This window comes from Phoxinus phoxinus, assembly GCF_949152265.1.
Source record: "Phoxinus phoxinus genome assembly, chromosome: 24".
Lineage (NCBI taxonomy): Eukaryota > Metazoa > Chordata > Actinopteri > Cypriniformes > Leuciscidae > Phoxinus > Phoxinus phoxinus.
Genome location: NC_136899.1, coordinates 11,588,881 through 11,603,761, shown reverse-complemented (window position 1 = coordinate 11,603,761; position 14,881 = coordinate 11,588,881). Strand labels below are relative to the sequence as shown.

The window sequence follows — 14,881 nt, the reverse complement described above, 5'->3', positions numbered from 1 at the left end:
GACATTTCTGATAGAAACAGGACATTTAAAAACAGAGAATGCACAGATGAATTGTACATCATATCTACAACATGCACTTAAAAAAATATAGTGAATAGGGTGAATTTTACTTCTTTCTGACTTTAAACCATTTACTTTGTGGGTGACTCTACCTGACCATGATTTATTTTTAAGGGTTTTTGATTCCTCTACAAAATAAAGACAGCTATATATCTTATATTTAAAATACCTTTTTATACTGTCACGATGGAAAATTAAAATATTTACTTTCTATTATTAAGTTCTGCATCTTTTTTCTAAGTGATTTAAAAAACTATAGCTATAAACAGAATATATAATTAATTGTGATTAATCTCCCGATTTCCAACTACCGGTAGTATTTATAGAAAGCAGAATACAACTTTTCCGCTGACCCCCAAGATCCGTGTACTAACTAAATCATTGTATTCAATATGACTCATAATAAAACTGTGAATATTTCAATGACTGATAATGATATCTGTTTGCAAGCACAAGCACAAAAATAACCATAAAATATTCAAATGACTATTTAGGACTTGATTGTAGGTTAGTAAAACACCTCAACTTGACCGCAGCATCATCATTTGGCCAACTGACTCCAAGACTCTTCCCATAAACCATTCTATCCTTCCCCATTAATAGAACCACCTTGCAAACACATACTGCATGGCATATTCGCTAGCCATATTTGGCACAAAATGGAAAAAAATAATAACCAACACACAAATCTAACACCCACTGACTAAATATGACTAAATTCAGCAATTTATATAGTGACACATCAATCCCTCTTTACTTTCAAAGCAGTCTGGAAACACAATGCATTACTGACACATGATTATGGAAGATAGGAAGCTGTTGGTATGTTTTTAGTGGGGTAAATTAGTGATATCTGCTCTTAGAAGGGGCAGGGGTGGATACTGCCCCCTACAGGATCGGTTTATATGAAGCGCATTGCCATAGAGGGAAGGTAATCTCAGCACTACATCACACATGCACACAAACACCTGATAACATCATGAAAAACCTTCTGTCTGTCTCCAAATGAAGTGCATATTTAAGATGAAGCGAAGATAAGCTATCAGCTCTGAAACAAATTAAAGAACATTTACACAGACAGAATAAAGACACCGGAGTAACAAAACATTGGGAAATACGAACCGATCCGTGAAATTGTATGACAAGCTGTTTAAAGGAATTGTATAACAAGCAGTCGTTCGTGTAATGCAAATACAACCACATGGGATCTTTGTTAGGAATACTCCAGGCTGTAATAATCAACAGTATTTGTGGCCAGTGCTATTATAGTATTGATTATAAATTATATAATATTTACTGTATTCATATTCTGTTGTTGTTGTTGTTTTTTATGTTTTTGTCAGTTTGTTATGTGCTTTTGTCATTTAAAAAAATATATCTTTTTACCATTTAAATTATTATTATTTCCATTTTAGCATGTTTTAGTTATTTTAACTTATTTAATTTCAGTTTATTGAAATGTATTATTTATTAACTTTACTTAAGTTTTTCATCAAAAATGTACATTTAATTTAAGCTATATTTCAATTAACAAAAATAATTGGTACCACTTTAGTTTAGGGTCCAATTCTCACTATTAACTAGTTGCTTATTGGCATGCATGTTACTAGGATATCGGCTGTTTATTATTACTTATAAAGCACATATTAATGCCTTATTCTGCATGACCATATTTTACATCCCATAATCCTATCCAATACAAAACAACTACCTTACTAACTATTAATAAGCATATAATTAGGAGTTTATTAAGGCAAATGTCATTGTTAATAATGAGAATTGGACCCTAGACTAAGGTGTTACCATGAGTATTTTAACTCTCTAACAAATTCATTTCTATTTTAACTTCCATTGTAAGTGCCTCACTGTATTTTAAAGCTTTTTTAAAACAAGGGCTAAAAATCAAAAGGAATTTGGAACATTTTAAGTAATCTAGGAGCTTTATTTTAAAGCATTAAAAACATGGTAAGTCTATCCCTCACAGCCTAGCTTTATACCTGTCATGGCGCTGCTCTGAATAAGGTCTATAAAGGTGACTGACGACTGTCAAACAGCTATAGGGTTATCATATGGTCATATGTCATAGACTCTACAGTATAGCTTTGAGCTGTAATGCCATAGACACGTCCCTGTTGTGGATCACGTACACATAGATCTGAAGTTGTAAACTAGAATAAAAGGATGCTGTGTAAGATAATTCCCCATCTATACTACTCAGTGGCTTTCCATACAATCACAAACCATGAAGAACTGAAAAACAAGCAGCACATATGCACACACTTGCACACATACATACACAAGCCCAGCAGGGAAGCATCGGGCTCGTCTTGTAGCCGATACTGTATCAGTGCTCAAAGCCAGTGAGTAGCTCCCTCTCGTCTGGGTTATTCTGCCTAATCCCATCACAAGACAAATCCCCTTTAGCCAAACACACACACAAATGCACCAAAGTCCATTAACACAGATAACAGGTTTGCACAACTGAAACCAGCTCAGTCCGACAGTTGTGGCTGCACCAAAATAGTGTACATCACATGTGATTCTTGTTTTATTTTGTGTCTGTTAAAGAAGCAGAGAGGATGGATAGAAGAGGGTGAATGGGGGAGGAGGATGAAGCTGAATGGTTTGCTCTCCAGGATCAGAGGCCAGTGGGGCCTCTTCGTCTCCTCCTCCTCTGCTCTAGCACTGACATGACGCCGCAGGGGTCATCGGGGCTTTTCTGGGAGCGGAATGTACCACAAAAACAATCCCTGTTACACCCTCACCAACCAGAGAGGACATGGATGATACTAATCCAACATCACAAACCAACTAATGCGATTTATGGCAGAACTGACCAGACACAATCCTCTTCATGTATGCCGAGGATGTATGCAAATATTCTAAACTGAGGGAGGGAACCCGTGTTTAAAGTGCCCCTATTATTACCTTCCATGTAGTGTGTAATATAGCCGTTCGTGAATATAAAAAAAATATGAAAAGTGCACAATAAATGGAGTTTTTGTTTCCCAAAAGAAAGAACCCCGATTCTGAACTCCATGAAACAAGTCGTCAGTAATTTCAGCCTTACTTTCTGCACAAACCTTCGTAAGTTTGTAACAAATTTGCACAATGCCAGCCTATGGTCTTCATTGGCTGGCCGCGAACAACATCTATACTTTGACCGGCCCTCAAACTTTTCTGCACTGCGAAAGAACTTCCAAACTTCCATGAACTTCCAAAGAATGAGGACTCTAATTGATATGATAAAACCAACACCATTACTGTTGAACGTAGCTGAGATTCAGATATGGTAATGGGGATTTAATTTCCGACACGCACTGTAAGCGGTAGACCAATCACAACAGACTGGGTCATCTGACCAATCAGAGCAGAGTTGGCTCTGGAATGGTTTGAGACTTAATCCTTTATCAAACGGTTTCAGACACTGTGAGAAAAGAGGTGATGCTGCAATGTATATTAAGAGAACATTAAAGTGTTTTTTTTTTTTTACCTTGACCACAAACCCTTTGTAGGTAGTAACCCTTAAAACAGCATAATTGGGGAATTTTAAGAGCATACATTTAATAATTGAAAAACTCATATTGACTGACCATTCGACCAGTATGAGGATCTGAAATGTTTTTTGAATACATCTGAAATACATTTATATCTTCATAGACAACTGTATTGAAAAAAAATATTTATTTCTTTAATGTCACATGATACTTCAGAAATCATTCTAATATGCTGATTTGGTTTCCAAGAAACATTTGTGCTGTTTAAAGGAATAGTTCACCGCAAATTTTGCCATAATTTACTCACACTTTAAGTTGTTCCAAACCTGTATGAATTTCTATCTTCTGCTGCTTCATTTCTTTTTTTCTCTCAATACTATGGAGGTCAGTGGGGCCCACAACTGTTTGGTTACCTATATTCTTCAAAGTATCTTCTTTTGTGTTCAGCAGAAGGAGGAAACTCATACAGGTTTGGATATTTGGTGGAAATTATGATACATTTTTCTTCAGGATTTTTGATAAATAGAAAGTTCAAAAGAACAGAATTTACTTGAAATAGATAGATATATATTTAACATTATAAATATCACCTTTGATCAATTTAATGCATCATTGTTGAATAAAATAACTAATTTCTTTAAAATAAAAACTTTTGAATAGCAGTGTATTTACTGCATGTCATGTGACCTTTAACAGTCATCAGAGAACAATGAATGTACATGTGTTGTTAAATTATTGAAATATTAACTTTTAATTTTAAAATGGTACTTAAAGTATTTTAGGTCAAAGGTGTTCAGGTTGAAAACATTTGGAATTCCTGGTCTATGAGACACAACTACGATATTGAAGAGGGTTCAATTTTGAGTATTTGTTCTCTGATTCAGTTTCCTCCCCACTGCTGTTCTGAGTCTCAAATCCTGACAGTTTAACAGTTCAATCCGTTTGCATATTCCTGAGGTGTTAATGTATTACCAGAGAGAATTAACAGATGCCCAGCAGTCAAATAAAAACCTGTCCAATAAAATCTGCACACTGAGTGCGGCTGGTAACGCACACACACTTGAACGGAAGGAGCAGTGAGGCATGTTGCCTTGACGTAGCACTGCTTTGTGCTGACAGCAGGAGAACACAGAGGAAACACTGAGTACACATTGTGCACACAGAGGAAACCTGATATTCCTGTTCCCAGCAGAGGACAGGCACCACAGCCACACACGGAACACTGTGAACACTCGCAAACTCACTCACTGCTCACACAAATAAAAACAACATACACCTTTCTTTCCTGGTGTTACTTGGGTGTTTCTGTGCTGAATGCTCAAATCAAATATGCAAAGCATACAGGATGTACCCTAATGATAATCGACCTACTATTGTACATAGAAAAAAAAAATTTTCTACTGATGACAGAAGTGATGAGAATATAGAAACAGAATGACTGAGAATTATGGAGTACAGTTTAGGGAACATTTAGCTTTATTAAAAACTACTGTCAGATGTGAAATATTTCAGGAGATCCATTTAGTAAATTAATACATAAATTAATAAATTATATTTTATTTATTATTAATAAAAATGTTGTTTAATTAATTATATATATATAATTTAAAAGTATTTATTAAAATGTATGTTTTATATATACAAAAACACTGTGTATATAGTATTACACACACACACACACATATATATATATATAGGTATATATTAATTTATTAATATTTATATTCATATTCAAATTAAATGTTTCATTTATTCTTTTGAAATAGTGTATAATATTATATATTTTATTATATACATTTATTTATAATACTTTTAGTAAGAACGTAGCCTCTCAGAATGGCAAAACAAATTGGTAATTTCAAAATGGGATCACGTGATCAAGTTGTCTCGACTTAAAAGTTGTTTTCTCTTGGTCTGACGGTAACAACGTCATTGAGTGCAATACATATATTTCTGCATCAAGGATGGACACATTTATTTTGACTTTAATCAGGGACTAACTAAAGCTGAAATAGATTTGTCACTCAATGTTAGACCACTTCCAAATCAGTGTCCGATATTTGAGAAGGAGGGAACAACTATAACACCATAAACACTATAGAGACATGGTTAATTTCATTACCAGCCAACTCAAGGTTTACATTCTTATAGAATCATGTTTATTTTTTTCTCTACGAGAAAGCTACTTCTGCTAAGTTGATCAAATTAAGGTGTGATCATGAGAAAACAATTATGCACAGCCTCGTAGGGCTTCTATAATATCCATACAACATTATACTTATACCACCAGATGTAACAGCATGCTGGCATCAAAAAAAAGTGTGTGATAGAGAAGTTTTATATGAAATGCTTCTATTACTCAAAAGCATGCAGGTCTGAAACTCATTGAGACACAGACACGTTGTTTTGGGCTGAGCGTTTGACAGTCCTGCAGCACCATGTGCAAACAGCTCTCGTCTGCAACAACAATCCCAGTGTGTTTCTAGGAAACGGACACTCTATTGAGCCTTTGCAAAGCAGCTTACAGCCGCGGTCCGGTCCACAGTCTGCACACGTGTGAAACGTGCACTCTCACGCATGCACGCTCATGCATGCACACTCGCAGGCCTGGCCTAGACACTCTCTCTCAGAGCCACAGAGACAGGAGGAGGAGTGTCAGCCAGAGTGGATTGGTTCCCATGCACGGAGAGGGGAGTGTGTGCGAGTGAGTGAGTGTGTGTGTGTGTGCGTGTGTGTGTGTGTGTGCGTGTGTGTGTGTGTGCGTGTGTGTGTGTGTGCAGTGCCCTCCCAGTCAGATGGACTTCAGCACGTTTACTGGAGCAGCACACCTGCGTCCTAACAGCTGAGACACATTGTTCTACCTGTTTCGTTTCAGGATTGTCACTGCACTAAAGTACAAAGCTTATGTACAGTCTGTCATACAGTCATTATTATTAAATGACTTTCATAAAAGCATATATTGTATAAAATGCAGGGCTGCAGGCAAACTTTTTCCTGCAGGATCTTCCTTCTTTGAAAACTGCTTTCAATACATGTTATATGCTCTTGAATAATGTTTGATGTCTTATGTTTGATATGCCACATATTCTTGAATAATGTTTATATTTTAACCTGTGCTGTATGTATTTGTACTGTATGTATTTGTTATTTATTTGTACACGGGGACTGCAGATGTAAATTAGCCTAAGGCTTAACTCTGGTGTAATGCATCAAATGTTTACATTTATGTTTTTAAATGCACATGGTCCCTTTTAAATAAAAAATCAATCAATCAATCAATCAATCAAATCAACTACAGTTATCATTATCATCATCATCATCAGCCAGGTGAATCAGGGTTAGGCTATGTCTCTGAGGAATATTTTTGTCACACGAACACATTTAATTATGTAACGGTTAAGTCATATCTATTGTAGTTACTGGCATCATCACCCACATGATCTGTGCCACCTGAATGCGAAAAGAAATATCATATTACTTTATTATAACGCTAAGCCCACACTGCTGACCTCACCCAAATATAACGATGATTGCAGCCCGTGTCATTATCTTAATCATCTTCATGATTATCACCATCACCAGAATAGAAGCACACAGCATGTACTGTACTCAGTCATTACGTTTGCACCACTGGGAGAAATTCATAGCTGTCATCGTCAAGCTCTGCGTTTTCTCAGAACATCTGACTATCGCAGGGGCCAAACAAAACAGCATAATGTCTCCACACTGATCCGGACTTGGTAGCAAGTTATTTATTTTCATCAGGCGCTCAGGTCGTTCTGTGCCAGAACTTGCGTGAGTCCGTCCCCGGCGCAGCTGAGGGCAAAAGCTCCGAGATCAGTGAAGAAATGAACCCACAGGAGCGGTGAGTCAGATCTCAGTCAAGCCCTGCTCCCCACACAGTCACGATGCTGATGATAGTATCAGATTTGCCAGCTGACCTTCTGAGGGTGGCATACAAGGTCTGCTATGCCAGGACACTTGGGTGTTTCTTCAACTATGGGCACTTCTGGTTCTGAGGACTTTAGAAATGAAGGACATCTTAAACTGTAGGAATTAATCTCCCTTAAAAACCTTTTTTAAACTCACAAATTATTTCAATCTGCCCCCTAACAAGTAGATATTTATGTGTCACAGGAAAATTCAATAAATTTGTATTGTTTTTTTCCCCCACCTGAACCATAATGAACATTTCTGTGGGGTGAAAATAGTATATACAATTTTATAAGATTATTTTTAAAGATTATATACATACATATTTACATATTTTTTTGTATTTTGTAACGATTGTTTATATATATATATATATATATATATTTATTTATAATCTTAACTTATGCATTATAATCATAATATAATCATAGATAACCATAGTATTGAAAAATGTTTACTATAGTTTTCAAAATTATTAATTTGAAATAAATCTATTACTCTTTATAGTTTAAAAAAACTAATATTTAAATAAAACAAAATGAATAATAGTTTTCCATATGTTATGATTAAACATCTTGAACAAAGGTGCGATAATAAAATATACATATAAAAGGCATTTGAAAAGTTATTGAGCCATTGTGAAGCAAAATGTTAATGTGGCATATAGCGAAAAGAAAAATGCGGTGACATGAAAATACCTGTAGTTGAAGAGACAAACTTTTCTACTGACTTTTGCCCTAAAAACACTACTGACCATGCAACAGAGAGAGAGAGAGAGAGAGAGAGAGAGAGAGAGAGAGAGAGAGAGAGAGAGAGAGAGAGAGAGAGAGAGAGAGAGAGAGAGAGAGAGAGAGAGAGAGAGAGAGAGAGAGAGAGAGAGAGAGAGAGCGCAAAGGAAAAGGAGAGTAATGCAGGAATTTAAAGAATCTGACTTGTTTGTGTCGTAAATATGCATTTGCGCCAAGAATTCAGTGAATCAGGCAAAAAGCAGCAGGAATGGAGACTGAGATCTGCCCACAAAGCTGAAATCAGTTGTGTTTTGAGCAGCTGCCCTGTGCTTGACCCCAGAGGTTCACATGCTGTAAACTGGACGGGACAATGGCAGGACTTCATTAAAGCAATTCACATTGTTGCCCTGGTGTCAAGGCACACTGAGAAGAATAACTGGAAAAGCAAGACCCTACATGTGTGCGTGAAGAAAGAGATACAGTTGACTAAGAGTGCAAGTTTAGGTCAGTAAAAATGTGTGTGTATAAAGATGCACTGTAAGCACAGGATTACTCACTGTGCTTTGGGTTGCAGCTGGGACTGCTCCACTTCACTGCTTTGGTTGTCGCGGCAACTCGGTGCACGGCACGGGTACGCAGAGGGCACAATGCCAGGTAAAAGGGGGATGTTGGCATCGGCCTGTGGTTCTTCCAGCTGGCACTGCCAGGAACTCGGATACCCTGCAAGGCAGAGCCAACTTTATTCAAACACCATCTTACACTTGTGCTAAATCTGCACAGATGTCATTACAGTACTTGCTTGAGGACTATCAAGGAATATATTTTGTACTGCATTTCTTTTAATTTTGTTTTAACCCCTACGCATTAACTAACTTGACATTATTTTGTTGTGTAAATGTGAACACCTTCCATTTATGTGCATGCAGTTTTCACAGGGCCAAAGCCTACACTTACCTAAAACACGTTCACATTTCCCTGCTAAAGAAAACATCTGAAACCAGCTTAGACTGGTATTCTGGTTTTATCTGGTCAGCTAGTCTGGCCATAAGGGAATTCATAAGGGTACTGTTGGTATTAGAGGTCATGGTCCAAGCTGCATGACTTTAGCTAGCTGAGCTGAACACTGGTCAGGATAGGAGACCAGCTTAAACAAGCTAGACCAGCAAACCATCTTGGTCTGGGTTAAACTGCTTAATTCAGTATTTCCTACAGAAAACACTAATGTTAGTTTATTTTAAAATAGGCTTTTCTAACCTGTTTACACATTTTAGTAACGTATTCAGCTATTAAACGAACTGTGCGTTGCAAATTAACAAAACATGTAAAAGAAAAGCCAGCAAAAAACAGCAACGATTCCATAAAGAAGAAAGTCTGCTTATCGTGTTACCACAGTGGTCTTGATTTATGACTGAACAACAGCTCTTTGTCCCTGGCCTGTGCTTTCTAATGTTCAATCTGATTTATCTCGACAACGACTCTCTCCTGCCCTCTATTGCTCGTTTTGAAATTTTACATTGATAAAACAAAGCAGATCCGTGGCCCAGTTTTCATGACCTTGTATTTTGGTTGTTAAAGATATTGTTTTCCAAAATGTTGACGGTTATCTGAAAATACGCGGAAACATTCGTCATATTACTGTCGCCAGATGAACGAAAAGAAATTACCAAACGAAAAAGATAAAATTAACATCTATTAATTAGGCTACCTAATTTGCGTATGAAGTAAAATAAAATCGTGCACATAAAACCAAAATAAATGAAAGTCATACTTGTTTATATTAAACCATGGAGAAGACAGCTGAAGTTGTTGACCTTAAACGTCTGATAAAGTGGGCGCCTCGCCGACCAGATGAGAAATCCAGTCACATGAAATATATGTTCATAACACCTTATGAAACAGCAGTCTCGCGAAGGGGAGCACGCGGTTTGACCTCGACGCCAAATAATCACATGTAAACCTAACTAACGTTAGTTAAGATGACTAGTTAGCTGCCGCGTGCGGTCCACTAGGGGGCCTCAGTTAACTTCCTGTGAATCAACACAGTATTTGAAAAACGTAAGAGTGAATGTTTGTTTATTTAAAACAAAAATAAACACAAAATTTCAATACAAAGCATACAGTGAGGGAGAAAATATACATAAACACAAATAAATATATAAATAATTACTTGTATCCATTAGCTACCAATGATCAGAGTTTTAGCTGTTGTATGGTGACCCAACAGAAGCAATAGAATAGGTTCTTTGTGGAAGATTTTAGGCAGTATCAGAAGAGGTCAAAACACCACAAATATCCTGAAGCTGCCAAAATCATGTGCCTCATCAAAAGCTTATCAAGAGTTGGTGTAGTAACAGGGTGGACTGGCGCCAAGCAACATGTGAGAGGGAGAACAAACAGCTCAGGACTGATCTGATGAAGAATTGGCTAATCTGTTTTATGAAAATAAATAATGCTTGGAGAAATAAATAAACATCTTGGCTTGGTGAGTTTTACAACTGCTTGTTCTGTTTAACTGGCAAGAATGGTGCTGTATGTCATAAGTTCGATTCCCAAATACAGGAACAAAAGCTATAGCCTACCTTACATCCCACGACTCAACACATAACTGAACATTAGTTTATTTTTCTTATGTGTTATTTTTAGAACTAATACGCTTTAAACATAATGTTTACCAGAAGTTTTCTTTTTTTCTTTTCTTTTTTTTTATAAAGTAAAAAACTAAGATTAGCTCATACAAGTGCTTCAGATAAAAGCCTGTTGTTATCGGACATTTAATTTAATGTTATTTGCATTTAAATGAAAATGCAGCACAGCAGAAGAAATAAATGCTGCTAAAGTTGAACACAGCAGAAGAAAGAAACTCATGCAAGTTTGGAACAACTTGAGGGTGAGTAAATGATGACAGGATTTTAATTTTTAAGTGAACTCTCCCTTTTAAGTGTGTTAGGAAACAGTCACGAACGTACTCGAAGTACACTTTTAAATAAGTAGTCAAATTTGAAGTTCACGATCAATACAATGCATTATGGCATTTGTTTTCACAAGGGAATGAGCACATGATATTTTGTGAACCTTGCTTACAACGAGGCAGGGTCTTATTGATGAACCATGAAAATCATCCATGCCTGTCCTGAGGCATGGGTGTTAAACATGTCCTATAAGGGTTTAAAGTATGTCAACAGAAGGCAAACATTATAAATCCAATATATGCCTGGGGGAACCTCAGCACACGCACATAAAACTGCTGAAGAAGTTAAGCTTTGCCATCTTTTCTTTCCTCTCAACCACTCGCCAGTTTTTAAGTAAAATATATAAAAAAGTATTAACCCTCCTATGGATGCTATGATCTCATGTTGCTATTCTGCAGACTGTTGACAGGGTCTCCCCTCAATCGGCCCTCCATGGAGACCTTTAAAACCTAAAGAGCCCAGCTGTCTTTCCTTTATAGAGCAGCATTCTGTTTTCAAAGTGTGAGGTGCTTCACAATGCTTCTTTTAAGTCATTAACGCAAACATAACCGACGCAGTAATCACAGTAGACTCAACTCGAAACCATGTATATTCTGTCGGTTTGAACCGCAAAGATGAGAAATGAAATGTAAAGGTGCCAGATGTTTCACAGTGCTGTGAAACTGTGATGTAACCCTAGGGCTTCACAGAACTGCATGAAAGGACTGCAAGTCGTTTAAAGTGCGTTATGCAGGTTGAGATAAAACACTTGTACTAGCCTGTGGTCATGTGAATACTTGCTAGCAGATGAACATGAGAAAAAAATACGACCACCCAGATGCACGCGGCATGAGAAACTCACCAGAGAGTGATGCTTCTGTGATTTTGTTTTTGTAAAGCAGGGGTGTCCAATCCGGTTCTTGGAGAGCCACTGTCCGGCTTAAAAACACCTGAACCATCTCATCAAGGTCTAACATGCTAGAAATTTTCAGGTTGAGGCAAGTTGGAGCAAAACTCTGCTGGACAGTGGCGCTCTAGGACCGAGTTTGGACACCCCAGTTGTAAAGTCTTGATTTAAAACTGAAGACTAAGCAGCATAATTGCAAAGAGATTTCCAAAGACAACTGTGAAAACTTCAGATGACGCCAGCTTTGAATCAACAAAACTATCAAATATGATCCTTATCCTATAATCAGTACGAGCTGTAAATGTTCTTAACTGAAACTAAGCATAAAATGCATGACGTTAACTAAGCACATAACATATATTATCTGTATATCACTGCCATATGGACTTTACTTTGCTACAGTCATTTCTGACTGATAACAGAATACATTGTAACATTAAAAAAATTATTTTCTGTAAAGCTGCTTTGAAACAATATAGACCTATTGTGAAAACCGCTGTATGAACTTGAATTGAATTGCACTCATTAAGGTTGAATATTCACAAAATTACAACAAATGCTCCAAGAAACAGTGCATTTCTTAAATACGTACATGTATGTATGTACAAATGGAGCAAAACATGGAAAGCTGTTGCGCAGTAAACACATCTACACCTAGTCATTTCAATCAACACTTCACTTAAACACACAGCTGATCTTGGATCAGAGATTCAAGGGTAAATCATGATACACCGGGGACCCAGGAAAGACAAAACAAATACCTCTCTTTGCCCCATTGACCTGGAGACAGACTGTCAGATCAAGGCAGAAACTCAAATCCAGTCATTTCCTGGGCTGTCAGGGGCCATTGAAGTTTGTTCAAGTGAGTCATTCATGTACTAAACTCATATGACAGTCCCACGCACAAACATGAGCATTACAGTCAGAACACCTAAAGTCAAGTTCCCCTGTTTGAAGGCGCTCTCATGTGCGGGAAAGATGCTATATTACTGTATGTACATTGTCAACAACAAACATTTCCTAGAAGAACATTCATTTTATTATGTATCTTTGATAATGTGATATTATTTTAATACAACAAAAATATATAATATAATCTTTATGAACAACGCTGTTTTTGATTAATGTATTAAAAAAATAGCACAATATCTAAATTGTGTAAATCCATAAATTAACAAACAATAACCCTTTTTTGTATCATTATCATATAGAACTTTGCAAATATTTACATTGTTGCAACAAGACAACTAGATTTGAAATCATGAAAAAAATGTGTTAAAAAATGTGGATTTGTTTTGCTTGTATTGGAAGCTTGTTTCTGCCATGGAATAAAAAAAATACAATTGATATATCTCACAATCCTGACTTTATAACTCATAATTGTGAGATATAAACTTGCAATTCCTCATGAGGAAAAATGAGATATAAGCTACTCGTAATGGGGAAAAAGTTAGAACGGTGAGATAAAAAGTCTCAATTACCTTTTTGATTTTTTATTCCCTGCAAGCTTCCATATTAATGTGATGAGATAAATAAGTTATTAGTCAAATAAAAAGCTTTGCTTTCTGTGCTAAATGTCTGTCTTTTCTATAAAGTGATAATTCTCTCTCTGGGCATCATGGATGATTTGCAGAGTTCTTCAGTGCCTCTTAAAGGTTGTAAAAAATAGCACAATTGCACCTGCAATTCAACCGAGACCTTTAGCTTAAAATAGGTGACAGAACTAAAGGAAATAATTTGACAGGAAAGTGCAAGCAGGGAGCAGAAAGACTAGTATTAGTGCAAAGCTATACGGCTTTAAACAAGGTAGTTTGTCAAACAGACAGCAAATTAGCTAAACCCAGGATTAATGACGAGCAATTCCTCTGGTATTACTTTAAAACTATCTCACAGTAAATTTGAGGGTGTAAAATCTGGCTAAGGAAGATGTTAATGCAAAGCGAACTGCAAAAGGAAAATAATTCAAACTTTGTCTTTAATTCAAAGCAAGGCCCTATTGTGAAATTCCCCCTTTATTCACATTCCTTTCTGGTCATTTTTCACAATTAAAAGCTTTTGAGGTTTAAAATATAAAGTACACTATTTGAAGAAAACGTTCTATATTAAAAGATTCTGTCGGATGCTTCATTGAACCTTTTAGGGGTTCCCATTATGGGATCATTTTATCTATTTAGTTTTAATTAATTAATTAATTAATATAGCTTGAATTCATGACTTAAAAAGATCATAAACATACTTTATTTTATTTTTTTAAACCAGTTAAACAAAAGTATTATGCAATTAAGACATTTCTCTTTACATAGAACCTTTTTGGCACAAATGTTCTTTACAATTGAGTCAAGCACCCTTTAGGGTTGAACCTTTTTAAAATAAAATAAAGTATAAAAAAAAGAATACATACTATACACAAACACAGACACACACACACACACACACACACACACACACACACACACACACACACACACACACACACAAATCAATTAAATTATAAATAAGTAAAGAAACACAATCAATCAATCCCGATGTAAGACACATACTCCCCTATAAAACATGAATTCATTGGTTAACTCGTCTTTGCAGTATCCATTTTTAACCTGTTTCCAGAGTGCCTGAAACCAACCCTTGTGGTTTCAAAGCACTGAGGCACAAGAAACAGGACCAAAAGCACAAAGAAGTGATTATATCAAATCTGCTAAAATCCATCACACACTCTTTAGCAGAACAAAGTATGCCGATTCTGTCCACCATGTAACTTTGGACTCACAGGTTAATCCATGCATTTCGTAATTGGCTTCCTGGTTCCTA

General features: G+C 36.4%; 1 protein-coding gene across 8 annotated transcripts in view; it reads right to left on the bottom strand.

Annotated features, from left to right (window-relative positions):
• Nucleotides 1–10,188, bottom strand: part of LOC306992888 (uncharacterized protein) — a 97,341-nt gene extending 87,153 nt beyond the window's left edge. For 5 of the 8 annotated variants that reach the window (XR_013796360.1, XR_013796361.1, XM_079602157.1 and 2 more), the window contains exons 1-2: nucleotides 9,173–9,289; nucleotides 8,776–8,938 (exon numbers count right to left, since the gene is read on the bottom strand). Coding sequence is in view for 3 of the 8 variants with exons in the window: in XM_079602157.1 (XP_079458283.1) it covers nucleotides 8,776–8,938; nucleotides 9,173–9,209 (200 nt within the window). In the remaining 5 variants the exon portion in view is untranslated. Of the gene's footprint in view, nucleotides 1–8,771; nucleotides 8,939–9,172; nucleotides 9,290–9,986 lie in introns of those variants that run through there. The other 3 variants (XR_013796357.1, XR_013796359.1, XR_013796358.1) reach the window with 2 other exon arrangements.
• Nucleotides 10,189–14,881: the final 4,693 nt, after the last annotated feature.